This window comes from Mirounga angustirostris, unplaced genomic scaffold (assembly GCF_029215605.1).
Source record: "Mirounga angustirostris isolate CCGP_5_RB_7025 unplaced genomic scaffold, mMirAng1.0.hap1 SCAF_12, whole genome shotgun sequence".
NCBI classification, from domain to species: domain Eukaryota; kingdom Metazoa; phylum Chordata; class Mammalia; order Carnivora; family Phocidae; genus Mirounga; species Mirounga angustirostris.
Window position 1 is genome coordinate 14,082,889 of NW_026991720.1, and position 16,727 is coordinate 14,099,615.

The 16,727-nt window shown below is 51.3% G+C and overlaps 2 protein-coding genes across 3 annotated transcripts in view; both read left to right on the plus strand.

Moving 5' to 3' along the window:
* The window catches only part of KDM7A (lysine demethylase 7A), a 90,693-nt gene extending 87,085 nt beyond the window's left edge, over positions 1-3,608 (plus strand). Inside the window, exon 20 of one of the 2 annotated variants that reach the window (XM_064574891.1) lies at positions 3,332-3,607. In XM_064574891.1, the coding sequence (XP_064430961.1) occupies positions 3,332-3,501 (170 nt within the window). In that variant the 3' untranslated portion in view covers positions 3,502-3,607. Of the gene's footprint in view, positions 1-3,331 lie in introns of both variants that reach the window. The other variant, XM_064574892.1, reaches the window with a different exon arrangement.
* A 4,826-nt stretch (positions 3,609-8,434) lies between these two features.
* PARP12 (poly(ADP-ribose) polymerase family member 12) overlaps positions 8,435-16,727 on the plus strand; it is a 38,551-nt gene continuing 30,258 nt past the window's right edge. The window contains exons 1-3 of the mRNA XM_064574893.1: positions 8,435-9,144; positions 13,160-13,295; positions 16,003-16,303. Of these exons, the coding sequence (XP_064430963.1) occupies positions 8,816-9,144; positions 13,160-13,295; positions 16,003-16,303 (766 nt within the window). The 5' untranslated portion in view covers positions 8,435-8,815. The remainder of the gene's footprint in view (positions 9,145-13,159; positions 13,296-16,002; positions 16,304-16,727) is intronic.

The window sequence follows — 16,727 nt, forward strand, 5'->3', positions numbered from 1 at the left end:
GTGTTACCCACGCCTCATTTTAGATTGAGAAGAATCAGGTGCCCTACAGAGTTTTGAACAGAAGCCCTCATTATGTTTAGTCCATGTGAATACTTCCTGTGTACAAGGCAGATTTTCATTTCTTCCTCAGACTAACCCAGCGAGGTAGGTGCTATATTGTCCATTCATCCTACAGATGAAAGGCTAGAAAGGGTAAATAATATGTCTGGGTTCACACTCTAATAAGTAAAATTGAGACTTTAATCAAAAGCCTATTTTTCCTGAATTTGTCTTTCTCTAGTTACATACTTCCAATTGTTAAAAAGGAATAGATGGGGGACGCCTGGGTGGCTCAGTTGTTAAGCGTCTGCCTTCGGCTCAGGTCATGATCCCAGGGTCCTGGGATTGAGTCCCACATTGGGATCCCTGCTCAGCGGGGAGTCTGCTTCTCCCTCTCCCACTCCCCCCCCCTCGTGCTTGCTCTCTCATTCTCTCTCTGAAATAAAATAAAATCTTAAAAAATATATATATATAAAAGGAATAGATGGTCCTTAGGAATGGTTTGGGTTCTAAACATTTCTTTGTAGGTACCCATTTTGGATTGACATATATTTTCTTCAGAAGTTTTCTGTCATTCAACTTCAAGTCTAGTTTTCCCAGGGACAGGCACACACGAAAGACAGTTTATCTTCTAGGATTTCACCTTCTAGTGGAGAATAGGCTGTAAACAAGGGGCATGGGATACTGTGGAAATACATGAACCTAACAGCAGTTCCCAAAGCCACCTACCAAGGGCATGAGTAGAGGCTGTGCTCGGCGCACGGCTTCCATGGCCCGGGACACGGCCCCTGTGAGATTGCAGCTGCCTCCCTCCCTGCTCCTGCCACTGCCCTTCCCACGCCGAAGCCTCTCCTGCCATTTTCTGCCCCTCAGCTCTGTAAGCGGGCCAGCCCAGGTAAGGAAGGAGAAAGACAAGGCCTTCTGCCCGCCTTCCAGAGCCTGGCTTCTCTCCAGCCCACCACCCCCACCCCCAAAAACTCCTTCCCATCCATGTCCTCATCTTCATTCACTTCCAGGTTCTCCATTCCCCCTTCCTGGGCTCTTCCCACCCTCGGTCCCAGAAATACCCTTTGCACTTTTTAAAGTGCTAATTCTGAAATGTTGTGAAGTCCCTTCTACGCCAGAATTGGAAAAAGGAAAAAATGAAGGCCCTACAAATAGAAAGTAACATGTAAATTCCGTACATTTTTTAAGATAAAACCTGGGACAAAAGATCCTCAGCAGTAAGAATAGTATTTGACCTTCCCCTAATCATTCACTCTAGAAGCTGCCCTACCACAGATATATCTGTGTCTGGAATAACGCCCACCAAGTTAGTGGTGGCTGGTGACCTGGGGAATGAGAGTGGGGAGAGCATTGAGCCTGGGAACTTGTACACACTGAGGTTTCATGTTTTTGGGTTTTATCCCAATTCAAACAACTTGTCAAATTTGTATTTAAAAGAGACAAATTTGTTCTGCCACAGGGTATGGGTTAGCTTGCCAAGAACACACTACTTACACTCTTGTACCTATTCACACCCATCAGAAATCAGGCCCTTGTGTTCCCGGGGTGCTGTACTGGCCGCCTAGCGGGGCTGGGACAGACACAGCAGGTCACCAGGGAGCTCTTTGTCCCTCCTCTGCACTTCTTACTCTGCAGTGTGTACTTGTTCCTTGTTTTGTCTGAACTCCCATCCTCAATGTGTTCTTTTATCCTTGGCACCTTCCAGAGTTTAGCACAAACCTCACCAAAAATACACTGAATGAACACATAAACCCAGTCCTTATTACCATGATTCTCTCCCTCTTTCTCTCTCTAGCAGTGGGATGATATGGGAGGGGACAGAAGGGGTAAGGTAAAAGAAAAATGCAGAACGATGAGAAAAGAACCTTATACAACTGTAGAATTCTGTTTCAACTATTAAGAGCTGTGGCGGGGCGCCTGGGTGGCTCAGTCGGATAAGCGTCTGACTCTTGATTTCGGCTCAGGTCATGATCTCAGGGTCGTGGGATGGAGCCCGAGTCAGGCTCTGTGTTCAGCGTGGAGTCTGCTTGAGATTCTCTCTTCCATTCCCTGTGCCCCTCACCCCACTCGTTCACTCGCGTGCTCGCTCTCTTTCGGTAAATAAATACGAGAAGATAAAATAAAAAACTGTGGAAACTCACCAATACAGTATTATAAAAATGAATGTTTCAAGTTTCTTTACAGCAAGAAAAAGAAGGTAGAATAGATTTTTCTTTAATGAGATAAACTGATTAGATAGCTCACGTAGAACCTAAAACTTTAAATTGTACTGTACTTGCTTTGTAAACATCAGTTTATATAGGTGTGCCTTGCTCTGAAAATACAGCAGTGGTTATATAGTAATGACTAATGTGTAACACTACAAAACTGATTGGGTGGTACCTAATTATGAAAGGCTTCTTTCTATCTAAAGGAGAGGAAAAAGAGCTCGCTGAAAGTTACTTGATTCCACAGAGCAGTATTTCTAGAGCTTTGAAGCAGGACCCTTCATGGGTGCTGTTGCTCTGCTTTATTCCTGGGCAGTGTGATGGTCGGAAAGGGGACAGCTCAGGGTCTTGGCAGGGCTCATCTTGGAAGGCAGATCGCGACACCGCTGGCCTGACCACGGATGAGCGTGTAAGTACGCTGAGCCCAGTAGAGACTTTGGGCTCTAAAGATTCCTGGTCAGAGAGAGGAGCCTGGTCAAGAGCAGGACCAACAGAACCCAAGCTCCAGGCTTAGTTCCTCAACTCCAGATCAACTCCACCTGGTGGACACCTTACACTTCCTGTATCAGATCCCAAATCCCACGTTCAGTCACAAGCAGGCTCCTCGGTGAATGGCCTCACCAACTTCAGTTTCCCAAGCCAGGTTCTTGGATGCTGTCCTCAAATTGACCCTCTCCCTACCCCAACCAGTGATTCACTTTAACATCAACAATCTCCCCACTGGATAAGTTAGAATGAAACTGTGCATTAGCTGGGCGCCTGGGTGGCTCAGTTGGTTAAGCGACTGCCTTCGGCTCAGGTCATGATCCTGGAGTCCCGGGACTCCTAATCGGGCTCCTTGCTCAGCAGGGGGTCTGCTTCTCCCTCTGACCCTCCCCCCTCTCATGTGCTTGCTCTCTCTCATTCTCTCTCTCTCAAAAAAATAAATAAAATCTTTAAAAAAAAAACAAAACTGTGCATTAGCTATGATTCCCTCATCTTAGAACAAAATGTGGACAAAAAGCTTCCTTAACTCCACATCCCCCTCCTCCCTGTAGTAAGGTCACTTGTTAACCACCACCTCTTGTTTCCCTTTACAGCAAAACTTCCTGCAGATACGATCTCCATTCACTGTTTCCATGTCCTCACTGCCCATTCGTGCTTCAACCCCCTCCAGTTTTGTTCTTACTATTCTGCCACCCACCATACTAGGAAGAAGCTCAGGACAGACTACCAAGTGATAAGCAGCCACAGAGACCCTGGGGGATGAGGGGCTATCTTGCATGTTCCAGCCGCAGCTGAGCTCCCAGCTGGATGCAGCTCCAGGAATGACTGGTTATCCCGTGCAGGGCAGAACTACCCAACTGATCTCAGTCAACTCACAAAATCATGAAAAATAAACCATTGTTTTCAGCCACTAAGTTTTGGGGTGGTTTGTTGCATAGCAATAGATAACACATTTCTCTACCCTCTTTCACTCAGTCTCTTGATGGCACTCAGTGTAGTTGATCATTCCTTCTTGAAATATTTAAATATTTGGCTTTCATCCTTCCCTCATTCCAGTTTTCCTCCGACCTCAGTGGCTGCTCCCTCTCAGCCTCAGCTCAGTCTTCATCAGAGAGGCAGATCCTCGGGCTTCTCTTCTCAGTTTTATACCCCTACCAGGTGATCTCATCAGTCTTGGGGGTTTAACCATCTCTGTTCACAGCCCTAATTCTGACCCCTTCTACAAGTGCCAGACTTACAGATCCAAGTGCAGCCTGGGCATTTCCACTTGGATGTCTAGTAGGAATCCTCTAACTCTTCTTCCACCTTAAAACCATCCATGACCTGGGTTTTAAACGGGCTTTGTTTTAATCAGGTATGGTAAGACGTGCACACATGAAGATGTCTGTTATGAAGGAAGATGTTTTTATACTCACAGATCCCTAGTAACAGGAGGCCAGCACATCTGCCAGGAGGCAGAGGGAGTGGGGAAAATGTGGGCAAGAACCTTTATTGTGACTTCTGGGAGAAGCACTCAGTGAGGCGTGCATGCAGCCTTCTAGATTCCTAGAAATATGCGGGAGCTTTTCAAAGCCCCAGTGGACATCTCATCCTTCAGCTCTTCCTTTAAACTTTTGGTGAAGTCTATTGTTTGCCTCAGCTCTTATCCATTGTGTCAGTCCCCCAATCATGATATTAAAACACCAAACTACCCCTGGGGAGAAGCCATTGGGACTGGGCTGGTTCCAGTGAGGACAAATAAATACAAGCCCTTTCAGGAGGGCCTTCCAGGGAACCAGGAGATGGGTGGAACAATGCAGTTTTGAAAAAGCTCCAGCCCCGTTCTGCCCTCTCTGGTACTGGTACCAGGAGTGTGGGCTGTTAGTTTTCAAGGCTGCCACGGAGCTGAGGGGCTAGGACCAGGGTAAGTTAAAATGCTACAAAGCTTGATGTTTTCACTTAGATTCAGCTGTTTTTCTTGACTAAATGTTAAATGAGTTGCTGCTAGACTTTAATTTCCAGAGCTCTGAAAACACGGATTCTGACCATTTTTGCCAGTTTTTCCCTGTGGCCACACTGCCACTGACGGGCAAACTTTCCGAGGTCCTTACTCCGCCATTTTCACTGATGTCACCCTTCAATATCAAAACCACAATTAAAATTTTAAAATTTAAATTAAAAATTAAATTTTTATTATTAATTAATTAATTAATTAATTTAAAGATTTTATTTATTTATTTGACAGAGACAGACACAGCGAGAGAGGGAACACAGGCAGGGGGAGTGGGAGAGGGAGAAGCAGGCTTCCCGCCGAGCAGAGAGCCCGATGCAGGGCTCGATCCCAGGACCCTGGGATCATGACCTGAGCCGAAGGCAGACGCTTAACGACTTAGCCACCCAGGCGCCCCCAAAATTAAATTTTTAACAAAAAAGTTTCACACAACTTTATGGGCCACTTGGGTGGCTCAGTCGGCTGAGCATCTGCCTTGGGCTCAGGTCATGATTCTGGGGTCCTGGAATTGAGCCCCATGTTGTTGAAGCAGGGGAGCCTGTTTCTCCCTCTCCCTCTGCCCCTCCACCCCCCCATCGTTGTGCTATCAATCTCTCAAATAAAATCTTAAAAAAATTTTTTTACACAATTTTTAAAAATCCACAATTAAAAGCCAAGAGAAAATTGCCCCTCATCCCATTCCCTAATTCATTTGTACGTTACTACACTTAACAGATTTTTACGGTTTTATGGTAATATTATATAGAATTTTAATATCATACCTGTTTTCGTTCCCCACAATCTTTCTGTCCCTCATCTTTTTTTCTACTTCCCTAGTACCTCTTACTGCATACTCCGCACAGCCCGTGTTAATGCAGACTTTGGCACAGTGTGCGTCTCTCCTCAGCTTTCTCCTTGCTCATTCAAAAACAGCCACATTCCCACACACATAGATGCTCTTTATACTATTGATTTAGACATTTCTATACGGTTTTCTTTTTTCCCTTAACGCATCATGGACATCCTTCTAGGTCATGCTTGTTAAGGCTGTGTCACAGTCCGGATAAGGATCAACCACGTTGCTCCCGGCACCATGCCTCCCCCCACATAAACACTTCCATACATAACCTATCTACTGTTGCTTGTACTTCTAGAAGATTCCCAGAAGACAGACTGCTGGGTCAAAGGTCATGCATATTTACAAATTTTAATAGCTATTCCCGGACTCCTTTTGCAAAGGGCTCTAACAGTTCACATTTCTGTCAACAACCCGAGTGTGTGCCTAGGCTCCGTATGCTCTTTAAACACTTCGTCACTCCATTAGGCAGGGGAGAAGAGGAGAAACCGATCTGCTTTCTAGAAGGACAGACTCTTTTAAAAGGGGAGGTTCACTGCAAGCCCTGAAGAAGAAAAGTAGCACCGAACTCCCACCGGCAATTCGGAGTGATTGCTGTCGTGTGTGTTGGGGGGGGGGGAGGTGGAGGTGACCCGGCCCGTGGCCCCCACACCCCCACCCCACGTCGTGTGTGTGGGTGGGTTTATGTGTGTGAGACCCGGCCCGTGGCCCCCCCACCCCACGTCGTGTGTGTGTGCGTGTGTGAGAGAGACCTGGCCTGTGGCCCCCGCACCCCCCACCCCGCGTCGTGATTGCTGTTGTGCGCGTGCACGCACGTGTGTGTGTGTGTGTGTATGTGTGAGAGAGAGACCAGGCCCATGGCCCCCGCACTCCCCACCCCGCGTCGTCGGGAGCCGTGATTGCTGTCGTGTGTGTGTGTGTGTGTGTGTGTGTGTCTGAGAGACCTGGCCCGTGGCCCCCGCACCCCCCACCCCGCGTCGTGATTGCTGTTGTGCGCGTGCACGCACGTGTGTGTGTGTGTGTGTATGTGTGAGAGAGAGACCAGGCCCATGGCCCCCGCACTCCCCACCCCGCGTCGTCGGGAGCCGTGATTGCTGTCGTGTGTGTGTGTGTGTGTGTGTGTGTGTCTGAGAGACCTGGCCCGTGGCCCCCGCACCCCCCACCCCGCGTCGTGATTGCTGTTGTGCGCGTGCACGCACGTGTGTGTGTGTGTGTGTATGTGTGAGAGAGAGACCAGGCCCATGGCCCCCGCACTCCCCACCCCGCGTCTTCGGGAGCCGTGATTGCTGTCGTGTGTGTGTGTGTGTGTGTGTGTGTGTCTGAGAGACCCGGCCCGTGGCCCCCACACCCCCCACCCCGCGTCGTGTGTGTGTGTGTGTGTGTGTGTGAGAGAGAGAGAGACCCGGCCTGTGGGCCCCGCACCCCCCACCTCGCGTCGTGACTGCTGTCGCGCGCGCGCACGCGCGTGTGTGTGTGTGTGTGTGAGACCAGGCCCATGGCCCCCGCACGCCCCACCCCGTGTCGTCGGGAGCCGTGATTGCTGTCGTGTGTGTGTGTGTGTGAGAGAGAGAGAGAGAGACCCGGCCCGTGGCCCCCGCACTCCCCACCCCGCGTCTTCGGGAGCCGTGATTGCTGTCGTGTGTGTGTGTGTGTGTGTGTGTGTGTGTGTGTGTGAGAGAGAGAGAGAGAGAGAGAGAGACCCGGCCCGTGGCCCCTGCACCCCCCACCCCACGTCGTGTGTGTGTGTGTGTGTGTGTGTGTGTGTGACCAGGCCCATGGCCCCCGCACTCCCCACCCCGCGTCTTCGGGAGCCGTGATTGCTGTCGTGTGTGTGTGTGTGTGTGTGTGTGTGTGTGAGAGAGAGAGAGAGAGAGAGAGAGAGAGAGAGAGACCCGGCCCGTGGGCCCCGCACCCCCCACCCCGCGTCGTGTGTGTGTGTGTGTGTGTGTGTGAGAGAGAGAGAGACCCGGCCTGTGGGCCCCGCACCCCCCACCTCGCGTCGTGACTGCTGTCGCGCGCGCGCGCACGCGTGTGTGTGTGTGTGTGTGAGACCAGGCCCATGGCCCCCGCACGCCCCACCCCGTGTCGTCGGGAGCCGTGATTGCTGTCGTGTGTGTGTGTGTGTGAGAGAGAGAGAGAGAGAGAGAGAGAGAGAGAGAGAGACCCGGCCCGTGGCCCCTGCACCCCCCACCCCACGTCGTGTGTGTGTGTGTGTGTGTGTGTGTGTGTGTGTGTGTGAGACCAGGCCCATGGCCCCCGCACGCCCCACCCCGTGTCGTCGGGAGCCGTGATTGCTGTCGTGTGTGTGTGTGTGTGAGAGAGAGAGAGAGAGAGAGAGAGAGAGAGAGACCCGGCCCGTGGCCCCTGCACCCCCCACCCCACGTCGTGTGTGTGTGTGTGTGTGTGTGTGTGTGTGTGTGTGTGTGTGTGTGTGAGACCAGGCCCATGGCCCCCGCACGCCCCACCCCGCGTCGTCGGGAGCCGTGATTGCTGTCGTGTGTGTGTGTGTGTGTGTGTGTGTGTGAGAGAGAGAGAGAGAGAGAGAGAGAGAGACCCGGCCCGTGGCCCCTGCACCCCCCACCCCACGTCGTGTGTGTGTGTGTGTGTGTGTGTGTGTGTGTGTGTGTGACCAGGCCCATGGCCCCCGCACTCCCCACCCCGCGTCGTCGGGAGCCGTCGGGGCTGCCCGACTCGGTCGCCAGGGGGGCGGGCGTCCCGGCCGGCTCGGCCAGCGCGCGGGCGGAGAGGTACTGGGGTCTGGCGGGCGCGCGATTTCCAAACGCTCGGGGCTTCAGCGGGAGCTGCGCACGGCCCGGGTGTCTCCGCCCCCGTCCGCTAGGTGAAGGCGCTTCGAGAGCCGCGAGGCGCTGCCCCGAAGGACGTGCCTGGTGCTCTCCCAAGCGCGGGCGACCCACTCTCGGGGTCCTCGCATCACCCCCTGCCTCGTCCCGCCCCCCGCCCCGGCCGCCGGCGGAGCGGAGGAGCGGGCCCCGGAGCCCGGCCGCGGGGCCTGGCGGCTGCGCACAGCTGGGGGCCCTGAGGCCGGAAGGCGCCGAGCCCCCTCAGCTGCGGGCCGGTGGGCGTGGTGAGGCGGCACGGGTTCCGTTTTCTCGGGCCCCGGGGCGCTTTCGCTTTCGCTTCCAGCTGGCGTCTGCACCCCGCGGGAGCCGCCCGCCCAGCCCGCGTCGGCCGCCGCCGCCGGCGTCCGGCCAGCCGCACTCCGACGGGCAGCACGCCCCCGCCGCCGCGGCCATGGCCCAGGCCGCCGTCCTCGGCGAGGTGACCCAGGTGCTGTGCGCGGCCGGGGGCGCCGTGGAGCTGGAGGAGCTGCGGCGCCGCTTGCGGGAGGGCGTCGGCGCCGACGCGCTGGAGCAGCTGCTGCAGGAGCGCGGCCGCTTCGCGGTGGCGACGCGGGCGGGCGCGGGCGGCGTGCTGCCCGCCAAGCGCGTCGTGCTGGCCGTCTCGGCGCTGCGCTTGTGCCGCGCGCACCAGAGCCCCAAGGCGGGCTGCGTGGGGCTGTGCGCGCAGCTGCACCTCTGCAAGTTCTTGGTCTACGGGGCCTGCAAGTTCATGAGGGCCGGGTAAGCGCCGCTCCGGGACCCGACGAGGGGCCCTGCCCTCCCAGCCCGCTTTGGGCCGCCCCTTAAAGTGGGGGGACAACAGTAGGGGGCCGTTGCCCGGCCTCTCCGCCTTAGTGCTCGTCAGCGAACGTTTATTGAGCACCTACTGAACACCGGGCGCTGTGTGAGGGACTCGGGGTGTTTGGTGTCCCCCCCCCGCCCCCCCGCAGCCGCAGAGAGTGACTTGGAGTGCGGTAGCCGGTGGGACACCCGGGGTGTGGCGGGGGGGGGGGGGCTCTCCAGAGAAGCGGCCGCGGCTGGCTCCTGGCGCTCCACGAGGGCCCGCTCTCCAGAGCGAAGTCTGAGGGCCACACAGCCCAGGGCTGTCTCCGCCCGGCAGCCGAGGAATCTTAAAACCCGTCTCCACTCTTGCTCACTTGCTTACAAGCTGGCAGTGGCTTCTGTAGCATTTGGAAGAAAATGCGTGCTCCTGTTCAGAAGCTAGTCCATTTATGTAGAAGAATTGGCTCCTTTTTTCTTGACTTTTTTCCCTCTCTCTCCTCCCTCTCTTCTCTTCTCTTCTCTTTTCTTTCTTTCTTTCTTTCTTTCTTTCTTTCTTTCTTTCTTTCCTCTTTCTTTCTTTCTTTCTTTCTTTCTTTCTTTCTTTCTTTCTTCTTTCTTTCTTCTTTCTTTCTTTCTTTCTTTCTTTCTCTCTCTCTCTCTCTCTCTCTCTTTCTTTCTTTTCTTTCTTCCTTCCTTCCCTCCGTCCCCTCTCCCCCCCCTCCCTCCCTCCCTCCCTCCCCTCTCCCCCCCCCCCCCCCCCCCCCCCCCCCCGGCTTAACACAGTAGATGTTGTTTCTTGCTCACATCAGGTCCACTAGTCAGCATGAATGAGGTCGGGGTCTTGATCCATGCAGTCCTTCAGGGACCCAGGTTGGCGGACCTAGACTCCGCCTCCTCAAGCGTGGCTCTTAAGGCCATTCTGGGTATCAGGTTACAGGGAGCAGGTGGAGATGGGCGGTGGAGGGTTGGTGGGAGGTTTTTATATGGCCGGATCTGGACGTGGTAGGTATCTTTCCACACATCCCCTGGACCACGAGATGTCTCATGACCCCCCTCGTGCCTAGATGCAAGGGGGTGGGAGTAGGAAATGTGGTCCCCCCCCCCCCCCCGGCAGCTGCTCAGAAATAGCTTGATTAGAATATTCCAAGGCCCAGCTAAGACCTTAAGAGGGAGGGATGTGTTTGTGAGAAATTTGAGAGACAGGAAGTTGGTGTGAGTGTGGTGACAGGATGGGAGAGAGGTGATGGCTGTTTTCTTACTGTTGACTGAGAGATGACTCATACTTTTTTTTTTTTTCTTATTATCGACTGAAGGATGATTCTTCCTTTTCTTTCTTATTGGCTGAGAGAGCAGGAGAAGTGTGCCCAGGGACAGCTAGCCAAGTCTGAAGCCTGGGAGCACGGTCAGGGTCCCAGGGGCTGGTTTGGGAGTTATTGATTGGTGTATGCCAACGCTGCAGCCCAAGGAGCAGGCCAGATCTGAGGTGGAGGCTGCGGGTGGAACCTCAGGGAAACTGGGCCTTCAGGAACTGGTGGAGAAGTGTCACCTCAGGGGAGAATGAGGAGCAGCATCTGGAGAAGAATGCGGACATGATAAATGATGGATAGATGGCTTGAATGATGGGGATAACTGATGGATCTTGTTAATGTCGGTGTTTGGTAAAATAAAGACAGAAGCCCTGTTCTCCAGCCAGTTCCCCAAATTTGGAGTTGGATTGTGTTTGTCTTGGAAATCTGGAAGTCTGATACCTACTGGCCTAGGTGATTCTGAGCTTTCTTTTTCATTCTTCTCGGTTCCATTTTCCTTCTGGTTCACCTAGGATGGTTTCTTGAACCTTCCTTCCCTGACTGCTTTTGGGTCACATAAGGGAGAGTGGGTGTGGTTGGCTGCCGTTTCGATGCTTTCCCTATTACTCTGCTTGTCTTCCTGAACCACAGCGTCAGCTGTTTCAGAAACAGATCATGGCTCCTGTTTTTGCTCACTGGTGACAGCTGGGAAGGGTCCCAGGTCCCTGACTTCTGTCCTGTGCTTAGGGGCAGTGAGCATGGTGGTTAAGAGCACAGTCCCAAGACCAGCCTACCTTGTTTCAATCCTGGCTCTGTTCCTTGCTAGCTCCATGATCTTGGGCAAGCGACTTTATATCCAAGCCTCAGTTCCCTCATCTGCAAAATGAGGATAATATCTAACTCACCTCATGGGCTTGTTGAGGACTGAATGACTTATAAAACCTTCAGGTAATCCCTCGTTTGTGATAAATGCTCAACAAGTTTTAGCAGCTGTTGTCACCATCCTCGTCATCGTAATCTTGGTGGCACCAAGTTTGCCTAGAATGTTTTTCTTTTCTCTCCTTGTTTGGTTCCTCAACGTAAATATTTGGCCCAGGCTTGACACCTTCCAGGCACTGTCCCTTGATTGCTTCTCCACTTCTCTCAGGCTCAGGAGGTGCCCCTCCTGTCTGCACTGATACATTCTGAGCACGGCTGACCTTGCACTTGCCCAGCCATTTTAGAATCCGTATCTGTCACTTCCACTAGAGTAGAAAAGGGGAAGAGTCCACATGACTCCACGGTTGTTGGGCTGTGCCGTGGAAGAGGGAAGTTGTCTTTTACTGAGATGGGGGAGCCTATGGAAGGTGCTGGCTTGGGGGAGTCAATCAGGGGTTTGGCTTTCTTTTGAAATGCTTATAATAAGCATGACCTTTGAGGTTTGGCAGTGTCTGAGTAAAGCAAATGATATTTGCGTAACTCTTCCGGGTCCTGGTGACCTGGGTGATCATTTGAAGACTTTGGATCATCAGGGCGTGGTACCAGTGCCTGACTCACAGTGAATGTTCAATGGGGGCTTGTTAATGGAAAGAACAGAGGAGGGAAGCAGAGAAAAGGGCTGGGCCTCAAGGCACGAGTGGGTGTACACATACCTTTAACCATAGGTGTCCACGCTCATTTATTCAGCCATTGTTTAAGTGTCTGCTAAGTGCCCACTGACTGGCATGCTGTGACTGCTTGGGGAATGGCCCTGTCATTCTTACCAGACACTGATAAGAGGTGCTGTCCTGGTCCCTAGAACTCGCAAGGTACTATCTCTTCCTTTGTAAATAAGCATTATGGTTTTTTCAATGTATAAACATGCTGATTTTTCTCTGGTGCTGCTAAGCAATGTCAAGAACTGTTCCTGAAAAATTATCTTAAAGACTGATTTTACGAGTTGTATGAGTTTGTTCAGGCAGCCATAGCAAAGTACACCAGACTGGGGGCTTAAATAGAAACTTCTCACAATTCTCAAGGCTGGAGGTCTAAGATCAAGGCAGGATTGATTTCTTTCTGAGGCCTCTCTCCTTGGCTTGCAGATGGTATCTTCTTCCTGTGTCCTTACATGTGTGAACCTGTGTTTTTATTTCATCTTCTTAGAAAATCTTCAGTCAGATTGGATTAGGTCCTCTACCCCAGCAACCTCTTTCTAACTTGATATTTTTTACTTTTTTTTTTAACTTTTTAAAAGATTTTATTTGGGCGCCTGGGTGGCTCAGATGGTTAAGCATCTGTCTTCGGCTCAGGTCATGATTCCAGGGTTCTGGGATCGAGTCCCGCATCGGGCTCCCTGCTCCGTGGGAAGCCTGCTTCTCCCTCTGCCTCTCTCTCTCATTCTCTCTCTCTCATGAATAAATAATTAAAATCTTAAAAAAAAAAGATTTTATTTATATGAGAGAGAGTGTACAAGCAGGGGGGAAGGGCAGAGGAAAGGGAGAAGCAGACTCCCCGCTGAGCAGGGAGCTTGACTTGGGGCTCGATCCCAGGACCCTGAGATAATGACCTAAGCTGAAGGCAGACACTTAGCCAACTGAGCCACCCAGGTACCCCACTGATTACCTCTTTATAATCTATCTCCAAATACAGTCACTGGGGGGTTAGAACTCCAGCATAAGAATTTTGGGGAGGCGCAGTTGAACTGTGACACCAGCTCTGCTTCTTTGCAGGAAGAACTGTAGAAACAGTCACAGCTTGACGACAGATCACAACCTGAGTGTGCTGAGAACTCACGGTGTTGACCACCTCAGCTACAGTGAGCTCTGCCAGCTTTTGTTTCAGAATGACCCCTGGCTTTTGCCAGAGGTGAGTTCCAGGAGGGGGTGTGTATGTGTGTAAGTGATGGGGGAGAAGCCAGAAGGTTGGAAGATAGGAAATATTACGGCAGAAGAGAAGCCAAGGACCCCATAGTGACCACTGGGATCTGCTTGGAGGAGACCTGGATTGCATTCGTGGCTCTGCTGATTTTTATACCTGTGACCTTGGGCCAAACTTGGCCCGTCTAGAAGCCTCCTTTCCTTCTATTGCGTTTGGGCTGGCACCTCCTTTGCCGGGCTTCTTTGAGGTTGGGGGAGTCTGTTTGGCCGGTGGCTGGAGCAAGATGTTCCTTACATAGGGATGAGGGGATGAGAGACTCCAGCCGGCTCCTCCCCATCTAGCAGGACTTGAAACCATGTGTTATTGCCAGACCCAGGGGTCTGTCTGTGAGGAACTTTTTTAAGAGATGCTGACAGGCAGATGATGCTCTCTATACTAAGTCAGTTGCACCTAGGGAATTTTGAACTTTTGTTGATGTGGATTCTCATAATGCATTTCAGATGTTACCCAAATCTCGCTGCAATGACTATGTACTAGTTTGGGTCCTCTGAGAAGCAGACACCAAGATGGGATCAAAGTGCAAGAGATGGAGTGGAGAGGGAGCAGAAGGTGGGGAGCCTCTGGGCAGTGATGTGGCAGGATTGGGGAAAGGAAGAGGCCTGGGTAGGAAGAGACCCTGACTGTAGCACAATTCAGGAGAGCTTCTGCCTGGCCAGCGGGAAGTTCTGAGCTAAAGTAGCTCATTGTTGCCTGGCAGCAGCCTTTGGGAGCATGGTCTCTGTGTGAATAAGGTGGTGGCTCCCGAGGGCAGCAGCAGATCTGAGTGGTGTGTCCTGTGGACAGCACAGGTTTGTGGGATGCTCTGGCACTGTTTCTGGGGTAAGGCTACAGAGATTAGATTGACCTGTTTTAATGAAAATGCTTCCATATTATTCAATTAAAACCACCCATTTGAGAAAGGCGCTACATGGCTTAGTGATGGGCACATAATAGGTATTAACTTTTTCCTTTTTCCTTTTGAAAATTAGTATTGATTTAATTCAGCTAAACTTTATTGACTATCCACTATGGGTTAGGCACTGGTGAGAAGGAGAGAAAAGACCCTGTTCTGCCCTTCCAGGAGGCACATTTACTGGGTGAGACAGACAAGTCAACATGTGATTGCAAGGCGCCATTGTAGATGCTGTAGTAGAAGTCAGCACTCTGGTCTCTGGGGCACAGTTGGGGCGCCTGGGAAGGCGTCCTGGGTAGATGGTGCATGCTCTGAAGGCTGAAGGATGCATGAAGGATGCAGGTCTGGGAAGAAGGGGGCACAGAGAGGATGGAACTGGCATGGTCAGGGGACAGCATGTAGGTCAGCACAACTTGGATTTAGGATGGGAGAGGGAAGGAGGAGAAATAGGTGAATGGAGACTCATCCATGCAGCCTTCAGTATCATGGGAAGGGGTTGGGTTTGGGGGTTGTGTTTGGAGAGTGGGCATTAATGTTTTGGAGAGATCATCTTGTCAGTATGAAAAATGAATCAGAAAGTGACCAGTCTGGAGTGTGTAGCCTCTTGTGTACTTGGGTGTGCGGGTTGCTTCAGAACACAGTGCCAGCAACTGGGAGTTGTGACCATAAATTCGGACCCAGTGCAGCTTTCCTGCCAGGCCTTCTGTTCTCAGGCTAGTCACCTTATCAGATGAGCAGTCGGGGGCTACGACCATGAATGGAGCACCTGCTATGTTCCAAGACATTTGTATTAGCCACTTTGTGTATTTCCCATTTAATCCTCATGATAGCCTAGTGATGTAGGTGGCATTATTCCCATTTTAGGGATTAAAAAGCTGTAACTCAGAGCTAGTGAATAGCCTGCCTAAGGTCAGGCATCTTGTAAGTGGCAAAATCAATGTTAGGGCCTTTTCCCTTGGGGCTTCCATCCCCAGAGTGGAGTTCCTACTGATTTAAGTCTGGGTTCTGCAGCCCTCTGCTTCATTTCCACCTCTTGTTTAGTGTAATGCCTGTGAATTGCATAGGTAGGCCCTTGGTGGTCTCTGGCCTCTTCTCATCTCCAGGAATTTGGAATGTAGAGAAGGAGCAGTTGGTTCAAGTTCAAGTCCCAGCTTTACCAACAACCCAATTCAACAGACGTTGTACATGCCAAATGTAGATAGCTGTGTGACCTAGGGCAAGCTGGTGAACTTCTCTGAGTTTCCGTTTGCTCCTGAGAAATGAAAGGACTGTATTTGGCCTTCTCTAAGATGCTTTAAATACTCAGAGCCTCTTTGACCCTGAATTTCAGAAAAAGGAAGATGGTGAGATGAGGCCTGGCTTAGAGAGTGTTGGTGAGTCAGTGGGGGAAGGTTGTAGGTGGAGTATGAGGGTTGTTAGCATGCTGCTATGTGAGTTACATTGAAATGTTTCCTATGAAGGGAGCAGCTCTGATCAGTTGGAAGTTCTTTGGATTTTCCCAGTGGAAGGGCTTATTCTGTACATTCTGTCTACCCAGTTCCCATTTTATCCAAGGGCATACATTAGCAGCCGTCCATCTAGAGTGGGGGATGTTCTCATAGCTCTGTGGCTTGTGAGGATGACAGAATCACAGCTTTGGCTACGTCTTTAGAGGAACCTCTTGTGACTGTGCGCTGGTCAGGAGGGAGGGTGGTGTCCTGTGAGGCCTTCCTAAGCTGGTGTTTTTTCCTTTTCTGTCAACAGATCTGCCTTCATTATAACAAAGGAGATGGACCATACGGCTCTTGTTCCTTTCAAAAGCAGTGTATCAAACTCCATATTTGCCAGTATTTTTTACAGGGCGAATGCAAGTTTGGCACTAGCTGTAAGAGATCACATGATATCTCTGATGCTGAGAATCTGGAAAAACTGGAGAAGTTGGGCATGAGCTCAGATCTGGTGAGCAGGCTGCCTTCCATTTACAGAAATGCTCATGACATCAAGAATAAGAACTCCACCCCCAGCAGAGGGCACCCTCCTACCCCGGGCCCACAGGGGACTTCTGGTAAGGCTCTGGCCTGGGACGCTTGGATTCCACATTAATGGAATGTGTGACCTCGGGCTAGTCTGTGCTGCTTTTAGTAAAGTGCAGTTGGTGATTTCTTCCCAGCTAGTGGGCGTTATGAAGATGAGTTGAAATCATAGCCATGAACAAGCAAGATATTCTAGACAAATGCCAATTCATGTTGACTATGAATGAATTCCCGACAGGTCTGATCTGCAGTGAATGAAGCTTATTTTAATTTCAGCTCTCTTCTTGACATGAATAAAGGGAATTTTTTAGTCCCTGTAAATTTGCTTAGTTCACTACTCCTCTCCAGCACCTAGACAGTGCCTGTCCCACAATGGGCACTCAGGCATTTGTTGAATGATCAAGAGTCTAGATTTTTTTTTTTTTTTTTAAGGAATATCAGGTTTAGTGACAGGCA